At 40.5% G+C, this 23236-nt stretch overlaps 1 protein-coding gene and 1 non-coding gene across 2 annotated transcripts; both read right to left on the bottom strand.

Moving 5' to 3' along the window:
* Positions 1-9633: 9633 nt before the first annotated feature.
* Positions 9634-23108, bottom strand: LOC134880253 (A disintegrin and metalloproteinase with thrombospondin motifs 15-like). The gene is made up of 8 exons (XM_063907049.1): positions 21887-23108; positions 20216-20348; positions 18403-18570; positions 15966-16249; positions 15698-15875; positions 14634-14809; positions 13630-13805; positions 9634-12411 (listed from the first exon to the last, which is right to left on the bottom strand). The coding sequence occupies exons 1-8, from the start codon at positions 22844-22846 to the stop codon at positions 11634-11636; spliced, it is 2853 nt and encodes a 950-aa protein (XP_063763119.1). The 5' UTR covers positions 22847-23108; the 3' UTR covers positions 9634-11633.
* trnad-guc (transfer RNA aspartic acid (anticodon GUC)) lies at positions 16911-16982 on the bottom strand. The gene has a single exon. It is a non-coding gene; the product is annotated as a tRNA-Asp (tRNA).
* Positions 23109-23236: the final 128 nt, after the last annotated feature.

Raw genomic sequence — 23236 nt, 5'->3', positions numbered from 1 at the left:
TATGTAAATTAGTGCACGAGAAGAGAAACAGATGGAGGAAGAATACTGCATCAAGAAGACGACAGAGTCTGTTTTTTTCCCATATCCTCTCATCTGATCATATAATACACAGATATTTTTACAACAACATAGCAGTCTTGAATGAAAGTAAGTGGTTGGTGAGAATGACGTCAAAATGGTCGGAAAACACTCCTTTGATTTAGTATTGAATCATAACAATGGCATTAACATCGACGTTCCCAATTTCCCCTTTTTGAATGAGTAGAAAACACTTCCGCTGCCTGCTGTTGCTGGCATTTTTTTCCTGTCACTCAAGCGCAGAACGTACTTGGAAATTTCATCTTTGCACTTTGTTCAAGTGTTTTGGGCTAGCTGCAGGTAATAGGCAACGCAACAATCTGCTCCTTTGAGTTCTTTCTATGTTGGTTTAGTGCAGGCTTTTAGCTAGGATTTTTTTACAGGGTGTCCACTTTTTTTTCAATGGCCTAGCAACGCCACAGGCGTGAGTATTGTAGGGGGGACCGGGGGCATCCCCCCTGAACATTTTTGAAATTCATAACTCTCTGAAACACTATTTCCTGCATTTTGAGGTACAAATTTTGTGGAATACAGCCACGTTTTTGTCTTTGTTACAACATTATTTTTGTGCTGAGGCTGGGAGGAGGTTTGTGTGTGTGTCGGGGGGTGGGGAAGACCAGATCATTTTTTGGTAATGTTATAATTACACTGATTGATTTACAATATAATATGTTTCATAAGTTAATACAAAGAACAGTGAGTGTAACTGAAACTAAAAGGTACAACTTAATTGTCACATACATCTTGTATGTCTACTTATTCAATTTTGTTCATCTATATCATATATCATATATTCATGCAAGACACTTAGCATGCAGTTGTATTAGCTATGTGTTTGTGATGGTTTTCTGACCTTTCACACCTTTGAACATTCACACAAGAAAACAATTCTTACATGACTACTCTGCTGGAAGAAGCTGGATTTCGTTGTCTCTGTTCTTCCTCTTTTCCTCATCTTTCACAGTAACTTGAAGAAAGAATTTTCATTTAGCCTTATTTTTCATTTAGCCTTCATATCAAACCAAATCAATCAAATTTTATAAAGGACATTATCAACTGTAAATTATGTCAATAGTGGGAATTAAGTACACTGTTCTCCATAAACAACATCCATTTATCAATCTTTTAAAAGTAAAGGCTCCCTATTATTCAAAGGAACCATACACATTTTGATCTCCTCATGCGCCCCCCTCCCCACTACAGTTCTCGCCGGTCGCATCGTCCCGACGTTTTTGTTGTTGTTTTTCCCCCGGTTCATCGATAGTTATTGCCACCAAAGAAGCCAGAAAAACTCCGAAATACTCCTATAGTTATCAGGCTTTCTGTCATGTTTGTAAAGATTGTTAAAAGTTTTAAGTTTACCTGCACTTTCTTCCTGCGAAAAACATTAAAGAGATATCAGATATTCCACCAATACAGCGCCCGGCCACACCGCATCACGGAAAATCGACCAATGCAATGCGAGTCTCGCGACTCACCGTGAGTCACTCGCGAGACGTGAGCTTAGCGCTATTTCGCGAGATTTCGGCTTGAATCGGCGAATTTTGATGACATTCAGCGAAGTGTACCGGGGAAAACAGCGGAGGAAAAAATGAGGGCGTCTTGCCTAAAAGTAGGGCGTCCAATTTCTTCAGAGGACGCCCAGACGCCCACCTACCTAAAAGCCTGGTTTAGTGTATCAGGGTCTTGGGCAACTCTTTCCTGATCTTTTGGGATTTCGGGGAGTCCTCAAGAAAAACTAGCCCAAGTTAACTTTGATAGTGTTATGTGGAACACAGAGGTTAGTCCCCATCTTAAGAAAACCTAGGCCTACTGTTAAAGGTATGCAGGTATGTTAGCGAGTAAGTATGGTAGTCTATCATCCGTTTTTGCTAATCATGCTCATACTCCGAGAACTAACTAGCTCTTCAACGCAATAACAATGCTGATTTGTATTTGTGTTTTCTTGGACCATTACCCTAGCCTCAGGCTCATTATATTATGTAAGTAGACATCACTCTATTACAAGGGTTTTGCTTTTACTTATAATTATGAAGTAAATCTTGACCACAGTGCAGTGGCTGTAGAATAATGACAGCACGAAAGTTGAAATGGGTTCTTATAAGCCATGCTTTCATAATGCAATTCTGTCTTCCACTAGGTAAGATATGAGGGTTACTGGCTGGAAATGAGAAGCCTGCTTGTGTCTACCTCTGTCTAAATTCAGAATGTGAAGTAATGTGAGGAAGAGAGAACTTGATAGGCCTAGCATTGGCAAGTATGTGGGCCAGGACTTAGTGAACCGTCAGACATTAAGTGTGCTTTACTTTATTTCTGTCAGTGTGTTTCCCTCTGTGTGAGTTAGATGTCCTCCAGATTGCTTCTCCTCCGCCTGACCAACTCTCTTTGAGACCACCATCTGAAGCGCTGCCTGCCTCCCTTCAGAGAGGCTCATCAACGCGGGGTGAGGCAAACCGCTCTAATGTAAACCTGTTAAGCAAACACAGCGTGTTGTGATGAAAACCATGCTGTCTCACTCCATGCCTTTAACAACAGTCAGCGTTATTACAGCTGAGGAATAGCTCTCACTGCCTATTCCTTCCTCTTCTCTCACTTGCTTCCTAACCCGCAATTCCCTCCTTTTCTCTTATTCAACTATACGTTCAGTTCACAGTTTGAACATGGCTGTTGGCCAGAGTATAGCAGAGGCCACTTTTTGGGATCAAAGCCTATTGGCATCTTCAAGCGGATTTCTGCCATCCATCGGTTGCATCTCCTTCAGATTACAAAAGGCGTTTTTGTTGTTAGAGAGCTGGCTAGCGTTTCTTCGGATTCTGCGATGTCTGAGGGGCAAGGGAATCACTATTTGACAGGCTGGATCTCCTAGGTGCTGCTCTCACTTTTACAGCAACTCAACATGTTTGCTAATCAACTGGGAGTCAGTGTAGCATCTCTGATTAAACAACTTTTTATTCCATCCGTGCAAAAGTTAGAGAAATCTCCTTTTTGGATAACCCGGTTTAATGTATTTTTATACACGCAGTATTCACAACATGTGTCCAAACTCATTTGTTAATGCAACCATGAAAGCTATAAACTAATGGGAACGGACTGTAAAGAACTGGGTTTTTTTAGCATGCTGCTTTTCATTACAGCCAAGATGATTGCTGAAACATTAGGAGAGCAGTTAACTAAGCCCGGCCCTTATTTTGCAAAGTCTCCATGGCAACTTAAATCTATGTAGGCGCTGGAAACTACCTCAAGTTGGTCCCCATTAGTTTTTTTTATTGAGGGGAGTATGGAGGAGGAAGAAGTGAGAGAAAAAAAGGATACAGAGGGACTTATGTCTCTTTAGGTTATCATGAAGGTAGTTCAGAGTGGGACTTTTGTAAGACTTTGTTAAATGTTTGAAATGTTGAAGCGTGTGTGTGTGTGTTTTTCACTAGTGGAAATTAACTTAGTACACTTACCAAGGTACAAGTTTGACGAATATGTATTTAGATTTTCCACTACAAGTTAGAGGGACTTTAACTATTGGTATTTTCAATTCATATCAATGCCCATGCTTTTATACTTCCATCACAATATTTCAGATGGATAAGATGGATGAAATCAGACATGTTCTCCAGGCAATTATTGGTTTATGTAAGCAGAGCACTTTTTAATTGTAACTGAATCTTAACTTGTATTATATAACTAATATTGTATTGGATTTTTCTTTTTCTTTTTTGTTTACAAATGTTTCTTTCCATTTTTGGGCCTTGATCTGGTGTTCTCGTTTCGGTTTCTTCTAACCCTTATGGGTTCATTCATCACATAGCATTAACATTGACAGTATTTACTTTACTCATCACATCAATAGGATATATGTTTCTTGGAATGAACCTGAGTCTGAGCAGGTACAGTATAGGACATTCTCTCTAACTGAACATGTAAAAACGTCTCAACATAACTCCATTAGTCAGAAAAACACATTATCATGAAAGGACGACCCACTAAAAGCAACAAACGTCAAACAATTCCTTTTCCCAGAATGGAAAAATCTGTCTCTCACTGCCTGTAATGGAAGAACTTCAAGGCAAGGGGAGGTGCTAACTTTGGAGTTGTAGGTCTTATGAAAGCACAAAATCATTTGTCACCCTTGGGATCCTCTTGGATCTCATCAGGCTGTGAAAAGCCTACGGTTGAGATTGACCTATCAATCCAAAGAGGAATTGGTCATTTTACACATGTTACAACCTATCCTTGGGAGAGAGTGAAGAAAATGAAGAAAACAGTTTGTCATCAGGTCAACTAATCAATCTTTGTCAAGTCGGTTCATACATTTTATATTGTTTCTTAACATATTCTCTTATCAGCATATTCTAGGACAGACAGCGTGTTGTAGTTGGCAGGAATTAACTGAAGGGAAGTGTGCCTATAAACATCCGTAATCTTTCAAATATGTTTTGGTCCAGTGGTTAAATAGTGCTTGTGATAGCTATTGTCTTTCTTCAAAACCCCAATTAATGCATAACTAACCGATTGCTGGAAAAAGCAGCTGCATGGAATTGTATTTATTTTAGATATTGCTTAAATGCTATTTTCCCCACAAAGACCCATTGTTTAACAAATGGTGACCTTGATGTATTTCCCGACCCCTTGGCTTAGCAAATGAACTTCATAGCCAGTTGTTTACAGCCCTCCAAATGCATTTAATTCCGCAACGCTGGTCATTTTGACTTTGCGGTTCAGTCAATGTAAAGAAAGGCCAACTTAAAGCCTCAGCGGTTCCCATGGACTGGGAAACATTAACCCTTTATGCTCATTAGCCACGTGAGCGGTGTCTGAATAGGTTGACAGTCCTCAGGGTGCAGAAGAGGAGGGGGAAAAGTAAATCAAAATCCACTCAGCTCTTGGCAGAGGCCTTGTCAACTGCTGTGTTGTTGTGTAAAGCAGATAATGTGATTTCCGGACAAGAGTCCCCTTCACACCTCTCTACAGCCGTGGCCCACTGTGAAGTAAAACTCTTTAAGATGAACTCCAAGAGGGTGTTTTTTTTAACACATTGGACCAAATCTCACATTCAATAGAGCTTGATCCATTCAGGAAGCGACAGGGACAGTCCAGGTCAATTAAAGTGGCTAAAGATTCAAACTATGATGACAAAGAAAGACACTGCAGGCCTATGCTTCTTTGCTTTCCTTTTTTAAAGATGAGTGAGAAGATGAAATGGGTGGAGAAGCTGTGCAGACCAATGGAACAAAATAGTAATATCGGATTTAAGATTAGTTGATCTAATTTCCAAACACATTAAAATCATATGTTTCATTGATGTAGTGTCAAGAAGTCATCCCTCATACCCTAATATTTTGAGATCACATTCTTACTTGAACCATGTGTTAATCATGGTTCCATGAACCTATTCCACCCTGCCACACCCGTCACATGTTGTAGTTTAATCCAGTAATGGACATAAGTTCAAGGTTAAAACATTGGCGGTAATTCATGAGTCAGACCAATTCCTGAAAATTGGGTTGAAAAAACATGAGCATTGCTTGCAAGCTTCTGACGCCTAAGTTTCCCCGATGATTTTATCCTCTGGCTCAGTGATGGAAAGTGCCTTAGTACATTTACTCAAGTATTGGACTCAAAACTTTTTGGACATATTGTTCTTTACTTGAGTATTTCCATTTAATGCTACTCTTCTAATCCACTACATTTCAGAGGCATGTTTTAAACTTTTTGCTCCACTACATTTATTTAACACTCAAAGTTACTAGTAACTTTTTGAAGTATGCTGCCTTCCATTTAGATTGGAAGTCAGAGGTCGGGACTTGGAGTTACATCTCATCCGAGTTGACTGCGTTACAATAGCAAAAGTAGGACAAAGATGGACGCCCGCATGAGTTGTTCGCCTTGTTTACAGCTTTAGCAGACACCTCTGGTTAGCCATTGTTAGCAGTACGGGCTGATAACTACACTTTATTTTGTGAATCTAATATGACACAAGTGATACAAAAGAGCTAAAGATACTATATTATCAAAGTTTTTTTCTTTATGTTCATATGCAGGGACTCCATTTTGAATGATGATCTCGGGTATTGCCAGGTATCTCCGAGTTTCCAAGTTGCAAGTCCGACCTCAGGGGGCGTTCCAGTTGAAATATCTGACTGGGCAATCGGATACTCCCACTTCCCATTTAACTAGAATTCACAGTAAAAATGCGATATGCTGATATGGTATATGGTGCAGTACTGTTCTGCAAATACACAGGGTTTCAAGTATCTAAACTTGGTTAACAAGCGAAGATACTAAAATGCTCTTAGTTTGTGATACAAACAGGATCATGTAATAACCATAGTAATATAATACTCTGAAAAGATCCATTCTGCATAATGTTTACTCTTTTTAATGACAGAAAAGCTGTTAAAAAAGTAAAAAAATGTTTCAGTATATTTGGATACTAACACTTTTGGGCTCGCTTGCTGGCCATTTAGAACGTATCACAAGTCTGGCAGCAGTGCAGTGTAAGACAAATGCATAATACAAGTAAACTCCAAATCATGTCCCTCTTTGGTGATAATAGAGTTAAAGGGGCACTCCGTTTAAAAACAGTTGGGCCTTTCTGTGGCTCAGACGGCGCTTTGACAAGTCTGAGAGGATAAAGTAATATCCCTTGGCATGGTGTCCAATGATAAATTGAGTGAAGGAGAGAACTTTCAGTTAATTATCCTTCAGTTAATAGCCCTTTCGTAGCCTGCCTCCCCTCGCTTCCCATTCCACCAACGGTAACATCGACAGTTTTCCACTTAGACATTTTTTTTTTCCATTTTCTTGTATCCATGTAAGTAATGTGTACAACAGTTGTTAAAAATGGTTCAGTATTACGTGAATATGCTGCTGACAGCAGAAGCTGAAAAGACTGTGCAGAAGGGCCTGAAGCTATTCCATTGCAGTCAATGAACGTTTACTTTGAGAGATAGTTTTTGCCCCTGATAGGCTAAGATTGTTATTGCTTCTGACAACAGTATGGAAAGGAGCTTACTAGCATTCCACTTTTAGTGAAATTACGTTGCAGAATTGCCTGAAGGATCATATGCCAGCAAGTTTAGCGGCGGTTTAAGTTCTTGCTCAACACTATATTTAAAAAATTGTTGTCATCATTACTCAGGCAGAATATAGAGAAAATAAAGTCACTTTCACCACCAGCGTGCTATATAATAACCCCATAATGGCCTTTACCTGACCTTTTAAATCCAGGAAGATACAGTGGGGCAAAAAAGTATTTAGTCAGCCACCAATTGTGCAAGTTCTCCTATTTAAAAAGATGAGAGAGGCCTGTAATTTTTATCATAGGTATACCTCAACTATGAGAGACAAAATGAGGAAAAGAATCCAGAAATCACATTGTCTGATTTTTAATGAATTAATTGGTAAATTCCTCTGTAAAATAAGTATTTGGTCACCTACAAACAAGCAAGATTTCTGGCTCTCACAGACCTGTAACTTCTTCTTTAAGAGGCTCCTCTGTCCTCCACTCGTTACCTGTATTAATGGCACATTTTTGAAGTCGTTATCAGTACAAAAGACACCTGTCCACAACCTCAAACAGTCATACTCCAAACTCCACTATGGCCAAGACCAAAGAGCTGTCAAAGGAGACCAGAGACAAAATTGTAGACCTGCACCAGGCTGGGAAAACTGAATCTGCAATAGGTAAGCAGCTTGGTGTGAAGAAATCAACTGTGGGAGCAATTATTAGAGAATGGAAGACATACAAGACCACTGCTAATCTCCCTCGATCTGGGGCTCCACGCAAGATCTCACCCCGTGGGGTCAAAATGATCACAAGAACGGTGAGCAAAAATGCCAGAACCACACGGGGGGACCTAGTGAATGACCTGCAGAGAGCTGGGACCAAAGTAACAGAGGCTACCATCAGTAACACACTACGCCGCCAGGGACTTAAATCCTGCAGTTCCAGACGTGTCCCCCTGCTTAAGCCAGTACATGTCCAGGCCCGTCTGAAGTTTGCTAGAGGGCATTTGGATGATCCAGAAGAGGATTGGGAGAATGTCATATGGTCAGATGAAACCAAAATAGAACTTTTTGGTAAAAACTCAACTCGTCGTGTTTGGAGGAGAAAGAATGCAGAGTTGCATCCAAAGAACACCATACCTACTGTGAAGCATGGGGGTGGAAACATCATGCTTTGGGGCTGTTTTTCTGCAAAGGGACCAGGACGACTGATCCGTGTAAGGAAAGAATGAATGGGGCCATGTATCGTGAGATTTTGAGTGAAAACCTCCTTCCATCAGCAAGGGCACTGAAGATGAAGCGTGGCTGGGTCTTTCAGCATGACAATGATCCCAAACACACCGCCAGGGCAACGAAGGAGTGGCTTCGTAAGAAGCATTTCAAGGTCCTGGAGTGGCCTAGCCAGTCTCCAGATCTCAACCCCATAGAAAATCTTTGGAGGGAGTTGAAAGTCCGTGTTGCCCAGCGACAGCCCCAAAACATCACTGCTTTAGAGGAGATCTGCATGGAGGAATGGGCCAAAATACCAGCAACAGTGTGTGGAAACCTTGTGAAGACTTACAGAAAACGTTTGACCTCTGTCATTGCCAACAAAGGGTATATAACAAAGTAGTGAGATGAACTTTTGTTATTGACCAAATACTTATTTTCCACAATCATTGGAAAATAAATTCTTTAAAAATCCTACAATGTGATTTTCTGGATTTTTTTTTCTCATTTTGTCTCTCATAGTTGAGATATACCTATGATAAAAATTACAGGCCTCTCTCATCTTTTTAAATGGGAGAACTTGCACAATTGGTGGCTGACTAAATACTTTTTTGCCCCACTGTATATGCTAGATAATTTGACTCACCCCTTTTTAACCATCTACATCTTTTATCCAAATATGTTGATTTTATTTTTTGGACCTCAATAGGGGTCAAATCCTTGGAGTGACGGACGGTGTGCAAGTCTGAGAGCCATCTGTCCAAAAGTGCATTGCGCTCACTGGGCAGGCAATGGCCAAGCTGGGTGTGTTATTACAGTCCAGCTGGGATAACAGAGCTTGAATCAACCGAATACCAAAGTGGATGAATGAACAGGTTTTCATCTGGGGTCATGCTTCAGTTGGTGAAGAGTTGAGGTATCAAGACTGACTCATCCCATGTGATGGAAGACTGCATGGCACTGCAGAAGTCCACTCTAACAGATACTGCTGATGCAAACTGGAGATGTTCAAGACACAACAGATATCCATACAGCCTCTCATTCAAATAACTCTGATTTATAGTAGGGTAGTATTATTTTTAAATATCAGAACCATTATGCAGTGATTAGCGACTATAAGGTGTGTTCGGCAGCTTAGATTGTTACCATGGCGATAATGAGTGACCAGTGAGGCAGAGGCTTCTCTTTGACTTTGCATTTAAAAGTATCTTTGACATTTCTGTCTCCTATTCAAAAATGAAAGCTCCTGTCTGAAGATTTCTCACTTCGATTTGCATGATTTTTGTGTGTACAACATTTGAAAACCTGACTCGTCAGAGAGAACATCAATCATGACTCAGCATATGCTTGTATTTTTATATATATACTTTATTTTATACAGCTAGATGAGTGTATACATAGTATACAATATAAAAGACAACTGATAACAGTATCTGTACATGATGTGAAAAAAGGGGAAAAAATAACTACATCGTTCAGATGGTATAATTGGTCCTTGAGAACAAATAACACTGGAAATTCAGAATAAAACCTCATTTCTGTTGAAGGACGTCTTGTGTCCATCAGTTCAAATGACCATCATTAATAACAAATAGTTATCTATTTTTCTAGGAGTTGTATTATTTTGAAACAGGAAGTGCTTAATTTTCCATTCTTACAGATGCTAAACTTCAGTTTCATTATTTATCTTTGTAAACATGAAAAAGTCCAGACAGATGCGCTTGCACTTTAAGTCTTAGGGTGTCACACCCAACTTTCTTCTCACCAGTTATTTTTAGGACTACAAATCTTTTTGTTGTTTTTGTGTTATTCATTTTTTTTAAATTGTTTTGCTGCGTATGAGATGTAGCATTAATTTAAAATGTAATTAGAACAATCATTTAATAATACAACAAAATTAAATGACACCAATTGGTGTTGATTGAATATAAGGGTGGGTGGTCCATTTAATTTAATTTGACCATTGATGTGTGTTATCAACCTTTCCCTGAAACAGGGGATTTATAATGATAGTCTGGCATGATGCAATATGTCTGTTCATTAAGGGCTAAAGTGATAAAGCATTTATGTACCAGAAGGAACGAAGCCTATAGACGTCAATGAAATGATAAAAGCCAACATCCATCCCAACATATATTTAAATGTTGCTAAATATCATAATTTAGATCGTTACTATCTTCAAAACTGACAACTGACAATCTTTTTTTACTTAAAGGACCAAACTGCAAACGAGCATTGTTTGGTCTATAAAATATAAAATGTTAAATAATATTGCGCTGCATCCTTTATGTAATTGGGAGACAGCGGGTTGTCAATGCTATTGAAGAGTAAATAGCACACTAGCATTTGTCTGGACCATTAACAGTATCATTTACAGGTACGTTTACATGCTGTTTAATATGCTGCTAATCTAATACTAACTCTTTGGCAAAATAGAATAATCACCTATGAACTTGTCAGTTTGGTTTTGCACAAGTTTGACAAAGACACATTGCGTCATTCTAACAGCGTACATTCATTGAAAAGAATATGCTATCATCTTGACAAACGTTCTTCTTTAAAAAAATATTCTTCATTTTTTGGCTCAATCCAGGGATGCTTTTATATTCATTGAAACTATAAAGATTGTATCAAGTACATAGGGTATATTGTTTTTATTTAGAGGGTTTGTAAAGCTATGGTGTGATTCAAACAGGCAAACTGGCTACTGGCTTTGATTATTCAACATCAGACAACAGTCAATAGTACTGACTCAAGAAATAACTGCGTTGAATACAGGTCTTGAACGTTGCGTGAATTATACAGTACCATGTTTCACATTTTCAATTGTTTTTCAGTGAAATTAGAAAATTCCCAGGTGAGATATCTGCTTTTGATAAATGCGCAGTGTGAGTGCTGAGGTCATATCTCACTTTATCTGTTTGTCCTGGACTTTTTGTTGCCCTTTTTTCAATTTCACTTTATCAAGAAATTGTGTTTATGTGTGATCTCTGTCTCTGCATCTTTCTCATTTGTTTCTCTCAGTATATGCTCAGGCATTGTGTCATTTTTCCTAGTCGAGGTAGACTAACCACAGGTTAAACCTGAGGCAGATGATTTGACAGTTCAAAAGAAGACTTTCCTTCTTTTCTCTTCTCTAGGCAGATCTGTCTTTTCAAACAATGAATGGAGATCTTCTCTGTCTCCACTGTGTTTCAACACCACTTGAAACACAGTCAAGCTGACTCTGAGAGTACTTCCACCCAACCCAGTAATAGGGTCATTTACATGCTGATTTGTTCTCAGGTTCATGTAAAATCGTCACTTTGACTGATACAAATAGGTCCTTTGGCGGTGCCTGTTCTTGTTTAACATGGCTTCAGATTGCAGAGGTCCAGTTCCTGTGGCTTCCTCCTTCCAGAGCAGTGGTCTCGGGGCAGATTCAGACCGTTCTCAGTCATACAGCGCACCGGCCGCCTTTTAAAGCCCCTTCCACAGGATTTGGAGCAGTGAGACCAGACACCCACATCCCACATAGGACATGGATCCCCACATGCTCTCACTGCTACAGGTCTGTCAGCACTATCACAGTCCACTGCTGGACGCCCCTCTATGCTCTGACACTCCACCAGCCTCTTCTGCAGCCCACCTCCACAAGTCACTGTGCACGAATCCCAACTTCCTGTTACCCAATGACTGACGGGCCTCTTTCCCATCATCAGCTTCTTAGCTTCTACCCTATTACTGTCTGCCAAGACACTATTATGTGCCTTGTGGCTTCTGTCCTCTTTCCGCAGAGTCTTCTCCTCCTTGCTCTCCTTGGCGATGTAGAAGGAGTAGCGCACCCTGGGAGGAGTCATCTTCCCTACAGAGAGAACCTCCACAGTCAGAGGCTCCTGCAAGGGTCTGGTTGCCTGAAGAATCTCTACAGAGGTGGATGTGCCGCTGTAGCGCAGTAAGCTACCCTTTACAAGCAAGTCTCGCTCAACGGCTGAGACCACGTAGTTGCCATTCAGCAGGTACTTGCCGTGGCAATTCTTCACCGCTAAGTAGTTCTCATCGCTGACCATTCCTCTGTAGCCACGCTGACGGATGTCAATGTTTGAAGCTCCAACGGGCAGCAGCAGCACAAAGTTGTAGCCATGTCTGAAAAGAAAGTGTGGAGATGGATGTAAATGTAACTTGGAAATTAAACAGTTTTTCATGTATTCTTAAACATCAGTAGATAGAGACAGAGTAGATAACAGTGTGTAAACATACATTGGCTCCATCTGATTATGTTCTTTTAATTTTGTGTATTTACCATAACCATGATACTATGGTCAATGTGATTGGTTGCCTCTACAGTATGTACCGTGCTGATGTTCTTTGAGCTACTTCTGAAATTAAGGCCAATTTTTCGCCAGTATTAATGCAACAAAATTGTTAAATATGTCAATACCATCATGCTTAAACATTATCACTCAGTCTAGTTTAAGTTGCCTTTACATGACCAGCGGTGAGACGGCTCCGTGCTGACGTAGTCATTCTCTCCTTTGGAAAGAGAGATGCCTTCCGACAAGGTGGAATCGCTTCCCTCTGTGTTGCACATGCTCTGAATTGTCGACAAGCAACTGCGCTCAAGCTCAAATAATTTAAACTTTGACCTTGTATACGGCTAACCTTTTGACTTGCAACCAATGAGAGTCAGATGTATGAAGCGGCGCAAGCTAGCAGGGAAAGTAACGATAGAATCAGCACTTAACTCACTGTTGTCCCTGCAAGGCACTGCGCCCAGCAGAGAGAAAATTGTGTGTCATGTCAAAGGCAGCTTAATGCTATCGAAAAACATTCACGGCCAAACTGCAGGGTGTTTGTTGGAAAACAACACATCAGTTTTCAAAGCTGAGAAATATAGTAGATGACAGTCTCCACTTAAAAAGAAACACTGACACATTTTTGGAAATACTTGCCCTTTTCCCAAGAGTCAAATAAGAACATCAACATCATTTCTGTGCTTGTGGTAGAAGTACCACGTTAACCAAGGGTAACTCGGGAGCTGGTTTTATTTTGTAGACTCACAAGACAGCCACCATTTCCTTTAAACAAGGTGCTCAAATGTTCAAGGTAACCACAATGTTTTGTATTTGTAAACCTGTAAAATACATTGAGGAAAATGTGGATGAACTTAAGGGCTTAGGCAGGACAAAACACCTCAGTTATCACCTCCTTTCAGTATATTAGATCTAGCAAAGATCTTTTTCCAGCCATTCTATATGCTCAGCCCTAACATTTAAAGTTGACATCAATGTTGACCTCGACCTGTCCCGGCACTTTCTATATAACACTTACAAGTAGTACAGTATCTGCAGGCGTGTGACTTACATTGGTTTGGTGAACATTCCTGAGACTTTTTTGCAGCCCTGGTTGTCACCGCCACACACCCCGCACTTGTCAAACTTGCTGTTGGAGTCCAGCTTGCCATCACAGCCTGCCTTGATGCATTTTCCTTGAACACATACAGCTGAGGTGTCAGGAGAGCAGGGGGTCCCATCCACAACCTGCAAGGATGAGGATATTGTATTATGGCAATCTTAAAACGCATAATAAACTGAAAGGCAAGAGTTTGTTGCCACGTGTGGTCTTCCATATTTACATTCTTAAATGTTCTGACTGAACAAACATAATGAACTGAAAAGCTAGATAAAGGTCAGAAGTAGAACCAGAGAAAGTGTGCAGTGTTCTAATGTGGAAAAGAGATCTTGGCTTGTGTTTCTGCTACAAGCTTGTTTCCTTTTTGGCTGAGTAAATAGTTGCTGACAAGCCACCGCTGTGAAGTGATACTGTCCCTGCATGTTTCCTATCCCACCACACCATCCATCCAGCAGCAGCAGCTGCTCGCTCTACTGCCACCAACAAATGACCTGTCATTACTTTGCTGTGGAAAGAACTAGCCATCACTTCTTGCATTCCAAATAAGGGCCAAAAAATACTGTGAACCGCTAAACTTTTGTGAACAGAGGGCAGCTAAATATTTAAAATACAAGGGGTACAGATTGCATTAGCAAGTAAAGTAGCTGATACCCATTTAAATCAGAATATTGATACAATTTACAACAGTCATGTCTAAGCTGATGGGACAGATGTATGTACAATCAAGTGACTGCAACATCCTTCATCTCTAGCAAAGATCATGCTCCAATCAGCATTCCGTCAAAGTAGTCAATATTTCATTTGGCTAGAAGTATATTCTCGACTTTATTAACACGGCATACCCACAGGGTTGTCCAATGGTTGTTTGTCATGTTCTTGTAATTCCATGTTTTTGTCATTTATTTTATTTGTATTGGTAAGAAAAAGGGAACAGCTCATTTAAAACAGTTACATACCTTTGGAGCAAGGACATAGAAGTACCCTGTCCCATTGGCACGGCAGATGAGTTTGCATTTGTCCTTGGGAGAGATGCCTGAATATTTAGGAACCCAAACTGCAGAAGATCCCAGTCTGTTGGTGTTCAGGTTAATTCCATTGAATGCCTCACACTGCTCCTCACGGTAACTCTTACCTAGAGATGTAGAAATGACATCAGATTGATCTTCTCCAAAATTTACAGAATGTGACTTGAGTTTTGTAATTGACCATTCTCTAACCCCAGCATAGTTTCTACGCATAAATGATCACCATTTTTGCACAGCACATGCATTTTACAATGATAATATTGGCTAATTTTCAGCTTGAACTTTAAATCATTTTCAAAACTATGTGTCCATGATTCTTTTAGACAGTGATGGACAACAGAAATTTCTACTTTCCAGGCAGTTTTTATCAACTGTAGCTAGCAGGCTAATAGAGCTAATATTAAGTACAAGGGGGCTTAAATACACACTTGCAGGCTCCTTAGCTTACATACTGGTTTACTTATTTTAAAACAGTCTGTTTAACTTTGATCCTTTCAAGAGAATATTATGTCAGGATGAAAACTATCTAATGTCTTATATGTCAAATAACTTTAGCTGGGGTTTTTGGAATGTTGATTTTCCCAAACCAGTAAAGAGCAGGAAACAGCTGCTAATATACTACTCTTCAACATGGCAGGGAAGCTACACAGTGGTTATGCCAGTCATGAAATAAGGTTTTTCTTCACTTTAACTCCTGCATCTTATATGAATGCTTGGTTATGTTTTTACCCTATTAGGAAGCTAATTAGCTAGACCTTTAAAAAAATTGTGGCTAACATCATGGTAAATGAAAACACAGTTTGATCCATTCCTTCCAATTTTGCTGACTTGTTTTGGGTTGCTTCAACTGTTTCAGCCTTTACAGGCCTGGTGTGTGTGGTGACATAAGCTAAATTATACCTGGACTGTTTGTGGGACATGTTTAGTGAATGGTCAATAACAGACATTATTGTGTGTCTTTCTTTGTGAATGAACTGGAACAGCGACTAGCGTACCTGTTTCAAGGCAAGGGTTGAGGCTACATGAGCGATATTTGATGCGAAGGCCATAACAGTATTTGCCTCCATTCTCAGGAATCGGGTTGTCACACACTCTCTTGGCCAGCTGAACTCCTCCACCACAACTTCGAGAACAGTCGCCAAAGGGTCCCCACTTCCCCCACTTGCCATCCACCTGCGACAAAAGAAAAGCAGGTACAATGGTACATCAGTCTGTACTGAAAAGGAGAAAGCAGCACCGGTGTCTCTTTCCGCATTCTCTAACCTTGATGTTCAAGGTGTTGTTCTTATCAGTGCAGGTTCCTCTGTAGCAGACTTTGCCGGTACCACAGCTGGTGCCGTCAGCCCACGGGAAGTGTCGGGTTTGGCAGACCAGCTGGCCGCGGGCCCTTCCGGTGCACCACAGCTTGGAGCAGGGTTGCATGTATGGGCAGGGCTTGGAGCCGGAACCGAAGGCAAGCTCACATTGGCGATGCAGGCTGTAGCTGGAACCAGGCAGGTTGTCGGTAAGAGACAGCTGCCTTTGAGGCTGGTCCAACAGACAGTCTCCTACAGAAACAGAGCAACAACATTGCAAATAATCAGTGGCAATTACTCACAAGTTGCACTTATTGATATAGTAATATTTACTATGAGGGAAATGACTACTTGTAATTTGAGAGGTATTGCTTGTAGAACCCAGAAAGTCACCAACTCTCCGGAACGTTTGTGCATCTTATAGTTCATTGTTTTCCTCTATTTCTGTCATTCAGTCTCAGAACTCAAACAACAGCTGTTTTCAGTGCAATAAACCCATTTAATTCTACCTGTCCAGCAACAAACAACACACCAACACAGTTATTGACCAGCTAGTGGGAAAGAGGAGTGAATATTTTACTTTTGTTTGACAGAAACATGAATGATAGAATAGAATTGGAGGATGAAACCCTCTTTATTAGTTACATACATGCACACAGCAGAGCACACACAGTGAAATGTGTCCTCTGCATTTAACCCATCCTAGTACTAGGCAGCTATTGTGCAGCGCCCGGGGAGCAATGGGGAGGGGGGATTGGAAGTGTCCGGTGCCTTGCTCAAGGGCACCACAGCAGGGCATAGGAGGTGAACTGGGACCTGTTTTTTCAAGTCTGTTCGGGGACTTGAACCGGCGACCCTACGATTCCCAGTCCAAGCCTACCTACTGAGCCACTGCTGGACTAAAATGTTATTCCTCCCCGTCGGGGAATTGAACCCCGGTCTCCCGCGTGACAGGCGGGGATACTGACCACTATACTAACGAGGAAGGCATGCTTTGCTTTTTCCTTCTCTGATGGAATCTATTTGTTAGCCAATATGTAATCATTGATTAGGTTGTTATGCTTATACTTTGTTTACAGCTTGTTACACAGCACCCATATGGCCAAGAAATCAATAACTACAGATGTAAGGACAAATGAAAACCTTAATCTGTTCTTCTACAGCTTTTTTTTTTTTTTTTTGCAACATTTTTAGCAAACCAAAATGTCTTACAGTTCGATAATCTCTTAGGGAAATAACATTTCATATAATGTTTTATTCAATTACCTAAAGGGTTAAACCAACTTTGGTCATTTTAAATGTGACCCTTTGGATCATTTGGTTGATCTAAGTTAATGTAAGGAAATGCCAAAGAAAACTTTGGAGACAGCATAGGCACCAGATAATATTTAGATAAAGAAAGTGACTCATATAAAAAAGTGTTTTACTTAGTAAAGGCACATTTGCTGGTTACAGTAAGTAGGCTGGATGAGGGGAAGTAATAATGTAGTGGCTATTACACAGAATCCACTCACAGTCACTTACGGGAGTTTACTGTTCACACAGACAGAAAAAGACTTGGCACAAACGAGCTACTGCGGAGAAAGATCGCTGAATGATATATTCATTCACTTATGAAAGTTATATTTAATTTGGATCCTGGAAGTGGATACTGTTATCATAATATGAAATAACATCACAAGGAAAATACTTTCTTGGATGTATTTGTGCAGTTCTTAAGTTATTTATATCACACTAATTCTGCCACAGTGTCTGATCCCATGTATGCAAATACTATTACACATATGCTTTTTGAAATTTTCCCTTTCCTGTAGTGTGTTGTATAGTAGGTTTTTGTGTATTTAAATGGTTTTCAACGGCTAAAATCCCAAAGTTCCATCTGGAAAATGTGCGTTAAATGTTGTCTTTAAGTATGTTATTTGATGGACTCCCTTATCAACATAGATACAAAGTTTGATTTTTTTATACCAAGCTGTTATACGTTTTTTTTCTGTTGATATTGGATTTCAGTGTGATATTTATTGTGAAGTTAGTTTAAAGGTGTTGAAGTATGTTGACTGAGGCTGACTACTTTGACTTTTCCATTTCCAAGACCACATTTTGCAAGGATAAAGCACAAATTGTGAAAAAAAGTCACTCAAGAATAAACATTTGCCTTATCCAAGAAAAATCTAATACAACCACAAAGATACTGTATATTAACAAAAGTATCAGAGTTAAACATAAAATAATTGAATGTGATCACCTCCCAGTAAAAACTGAAATTAAAAATGTAACCATGAGAAACCAAAGCCAAGGTCTTTTTTGTGGGTACAATTAGATTAAAACCAGCTGAGCACATGCAGCCTGGACAGAATTAGTGGTCCATCTGAGTCCAGAGACATATACAGGAAGTGTTTACTAACCATGACCTCTGTCGAGGAACTCAGTAATGATGGCTGCGCTGCACACAGACCAGGGCCTGCTTCTGTCGATCTGAATCAGTGTGGGAGACATCATGTGGTTGTCCTTTAGTTTCCCAAATACCTCCTCACATGCCTTCACATTGTCGTGGGGCATGTTGAAGACGTGGCCTGAGGGATGAGAGACAGAAGAATACCTTTTTTTTAGTCAGAAACCTCTACTGTTAGTTGTCCCATGAGTTAAAACACAGTGAGCCGTAAGGAAAAGTTACTGGGCAGATACTTCTGAGGGGATTTACCCAAAGAGAAACTTTTTACCAGACATCACAACACACATGTTTATATGGCTAAGCAAACCCAACTTGGACTGATTTGAAGCTGATGTCATCGCACAGAGGAATGCAGTTATGCATGGGAATATACAGCATGGCATACGTCCATGTTTCTAGACCAGGCCTGACAGGGGAATTTAGTTCCCAAGGAAGTCATTTCACCCCTAAATACGAACATGTATTACTTTCCCAAAATGAAAAAAAACATATACATAAACTGTGTTTCGGGGTATTCAATCATGAGACAGGACCATGTTGGGAGGAAATTGTGTGATTACTTAACATACATAAGGACAGTGTAAACCAATGCCTCTCTTGGGGCCTCAAGAGTTACTTGTGCATCTGGTTTCAGGCAAGAGTCTTACTTCTTTTACAGCCCCAAACACTGATCTTTAAAATGTGAAAAAAGTCACATGTATTATAAATAGGATCAGCTTCAACTAGACAGTGTTAGTAGTGTGTCAAACTACAGTACATAGAGTTAAGTACTACACATTAAATTTCATTGCAAAAGCGTGATTAGCAGTATTCCACTTCACCTCCTTTTCCATTTATTTTCACCTTGTAACTAAAATCTGCAATCGTTTTTTTATTAGGGGGGGGGGGGGGGGGGGGGGTTGGAATAAAACAACATCCATTAAATTAGCTTGTTTTTTTTTACATTAATAGACTTTAATTTAAAATAATAATTCTGCATTTAAAAAAAATACACTTATAGGATCCTCCCTGAGCTAGAATGTGGTTAGCATAGCTTAGAGCTAATTTTGTTATCAGTCTCTGACTTTGGCTACACCATGTTTTGCCAGGAAATATTCACAGTATGTTACATTTCTTTTTCTGCACATGTTGAGCAAAAAAGATGTGTGAATAGTTGAGCTTTGGAGGTGTTTTTCAAAACATTTCTTATCTATATGCCTTTCCTCCGGTGCTAGTCCTTAATGCTAAGCTAAGCTAACCATGCACTGATTCCTGTTTTGTACTGAATAAACAAACATGACATGTGTATCAAATTTCTCATCTCACTCTTAGAAAAAAGAAAATAATTGTATTTTTGAAATGTTTAACTATTGCAGTGCCATTTTTTACAACCTATGATTATTGTAGCCGATTATAACTGTACCATTTGTAGCTGCCAGTGTGCAAAGTTCCGTCATTCAACTGTAATGACAAACATGACAAAATCTCAGACACCTGCTGGTTTTGATTTTTGGTAGGCTTGAAACCCAGCATTGTTCTGGGACCAGAATGAAGAACGACCACCACACAGATCTTCATGAAAATTGCAAAGCCTGATTATGCGCATAAAAGTCTCTCAAACTTGAATTCCTCTGACAACTTAAGTTAAGGTCGTGCGCAGCTCTTGCCTTGAGCATCTTTCTCTGAGGCCAAATGTGCATATTAGCATGATTCCAAAATGCTTAATGTGAGAGTAAGTCATCGTTAGATGTTCAACACATTTCACAAACAACATATACAATTCTTACCAAGTTCATGGGCGGTTGTGAAGGCAGAGGGCAAGCCATCATCTTCAATGACAGAGCAGCTTCTCTTCGGGTCACACATGGTCCCAACATCAGCCATCCCTAATGTATCACAGGTTGTGGCCCCGCAGAGATCCTGGTGACACAGAAACATAAATGTTCATTGGGACACGCCTTTCATTTCATTCTAATAAAAGTCTTGGACTAAGAGCAGCAGACCAAGAACAGCACTAAGACAAACACATGGAATTCTGGTTTGTTTATTGTTGCTCTGTTCTTCAAATATATTGAAGCAAAATGTCAGGGGAGATTGCCCAACACATATTTCCTCTTGGTGTTTAGTTAAAGATGTATGAAGACAATTTGGGAGTACAAGATGCATCCCACCTGCAGTACACAGCTCAGGGGAAGTAAAACAAACATATTAACACGGTCATTATGTGTTTAACGGTAATTCTCTCAGTATCACAACTTATCAATTGACTGTACCTCCATTTGTACTTGGCTGTACCTTAGGGTTAGAGAGAGACAAACTTTAGGATTTTAGGCTTTGCAGACCATCTACATGCACAGAAACCTAAATAACACTACGAAATGAAAAAACCCCAAAATCTAATAGGGACTCTTTAATATATATATTTCTTTACTCGTGAACTGTATCACCATTGGTCCAAAGTGGATGATAAACTTGTTAACCCGGTGTTTCAATGAGGCCCAGCGATGCCAGAAGCCCCCTCTGCCAGCCATGTGTATTCCACACCATTAGCTCTGCTGTGCAATGAAGGAGTGAGGCTGTGTATCGGATGGCCATTCAGGGCCAAACTGGACCCTAATGGAAAGCAGGCACCATCAACCAGGCTTCAGTGAAGTTGGTGTAGAATGTACTAGACAATGGTTACAGCACTGGTGGCCACATGGGATTATCTGACAGCTGTGACCACACTGAATGTCGAAGATAGTGTCAGTTTTCACCAGCTTGAATGAATAAAGAAGGAGTTTGGATTCTTTTGATTCATATATATTAGCAGATAATGACCCAATTCTTAATCCGCAGCTGCAAACAGAGGTGAAGACCTTCATGGAAAAAACTGGCTCAGTTGCTCTTTTCCAGTGACTCATTAAAATACAGAAAGGGGACTAGCAGGGCTGCATCATCAAATAGGATGCATATCCCTACAGGGCACTGACCTGTATGACGTTCTTTCAAGTAAATCCAATGACTGCATACATGCCTGTGTACGTGTTGTGTCCCAGAGTTAGAGTTTGGTTAATCTGCACAGTATGACTGGAAGAGTTGTCATTTTGCATCATTACTTGCACATTAGTCTTGCAACATTTTCCTGCACTACTTTATTTCTACTTTGTTTCTTCCTGCTCTGTTTGTATTGTTTTTTGTATTTGCTTTATTGTTTTATGTCTTATATTTATGTTGCATTGTTTGAGCTTAAGAATTTCCTTGTCCACTTTAGCTACTTTGCATATGACAATGAAGCATTCAAATCTTGAATCTACAGTCTTGGTTTGTTTCTCATTTGTAGAAGTCACAGAGGCCCTTAATTAGCTGTGACCTGGGGATCATTGTCTTATCCATCCATGAGTGTGTCATTTCTAATTTATTTTTCTCTGCTGATGCATCACATCTGTGTTTTATAAGCTCCCTCCTCCCCTGCTTACCTGTTTAGTGAACAGTATGGCAGTGTCCCAGTACTCTGGCTGCTTGTCGTTGTGTTTATTTAATTTCTTCTGCCAGGAGCAAAAGTTGCGCAGTGTCAGGGCTGCATTACTGGAAACCTTTGGTCCTTTGTCAGCTTCACTTATCACAATGAATCCCACCACCACTATGTTTATGGAGTTGAGGATGCTGGGGTGCTTGTAAAGCCTGGCTGCCACTGACATCAGGGTCAGGAGGTAATGCTTCAGGTCATCCCCGTGAAATGTTGCCATAGATTCATCTGCCACCACCAGCACCTCCACAAACCTTGGGATGGAGGCAAATCTCTTGGACCTCCCCAAGGTTTTCAACACAGTTTTGGTTAAGCCATCAAACTCCAGTTGGCCCATGTGCTTGTATTTCTCCAGGGAAATGTTGAAGTTGGTGTCAGGTGTAACTCCACACCTGCTGGTGAAGTTAGTACCCGAGTGCGCAGCGTGTGTCCTGCGGCGGACGATGTGAGTCCTGTCGACAGAGTTTCCAAATCCAGTCGCAGCGTCATCAGTGCCGGTCTGGCTGATGAAATACTCCATACCGTTATAAGAAAACCCTCCATGGAGACCTTTACACAGGCTGAGCGCGGCAAATGAGTCCGGTTCCGCGTTGACATTACCGGAGTAGAAGCATTCCCGTAGATCAGAGGTTTTGTTGGATGCTGAGGAGCCTCTCTCAAGTGGCAAGCTGCCCGGTGCAAGGAAACTGGAGTCCGGCGTGAGCTGGAGGTACAATTCCTGTTTGAATGCACTTAGTCTAAAAACGATCTGTCTTTCCTCAATCTCCTCCGCGCGCTGGTGCAAATGCTTCTCGTGCCTTTGATGATCCACACGCACAGGGATGCAAAAATCTACCTCCATGCAATATGTTAGCTTCAAATAAAGTAGGAACTTTGTTAATATAATCAATGAACTGATGAGAATAGCCATCTTTGTTCCTGCTCAAGAAAGTCCACTCTATTTCAGCTTCGGTGCAGCAAAAGTTATGCGTAATGGCAAGGAGTGCAGCTTGCGTCCGCACTGACTTCCAGCTTCTCTTCCATCTTGCACTGTTTCCACTCTAGCCCCCAACTTGTCTGGGCTGCTGATTTTTAAATTCGCGCATAAAGTATGATGAAGACTGTCAAATGAAATCTGGGTTCGTGCTTGAGAGAGAGAGAGAGAGAGTTCATTGGTCATGCGTCTCGGTTTGAGCTGCAGACCGCAGCCACTTGTAACTCTCTAAATATTATTGTTGCTGTACCGCATGTGTGACAGGAGCCATAGCGCATCATTCCCCTCCCACCGCCCGAACTCACTGCGAGGAAGACAGACAGTGAA

This window comes from Eleginops maclovinus, chromosome 18 (genome assembly GCF_036324505.1).
Source record: "Eleginops maclovinus isolate JMC-PN-2008 ecotype Puerto Natales chromosome 18, JC_Emac_rtc_rv5, whole genome shotgun sequence".
NCBI lineage: Eukaryota > Metazoa > Chordata > Actinopteri > Perciformes > Eleginopidae > Eleginops > Eleginops maclovinus.
The sequence above is the reverse complement of the archived record's forward strand: the minus strand, read 5'-3'. Positions and strand labels throughout refer to the sequence as shown.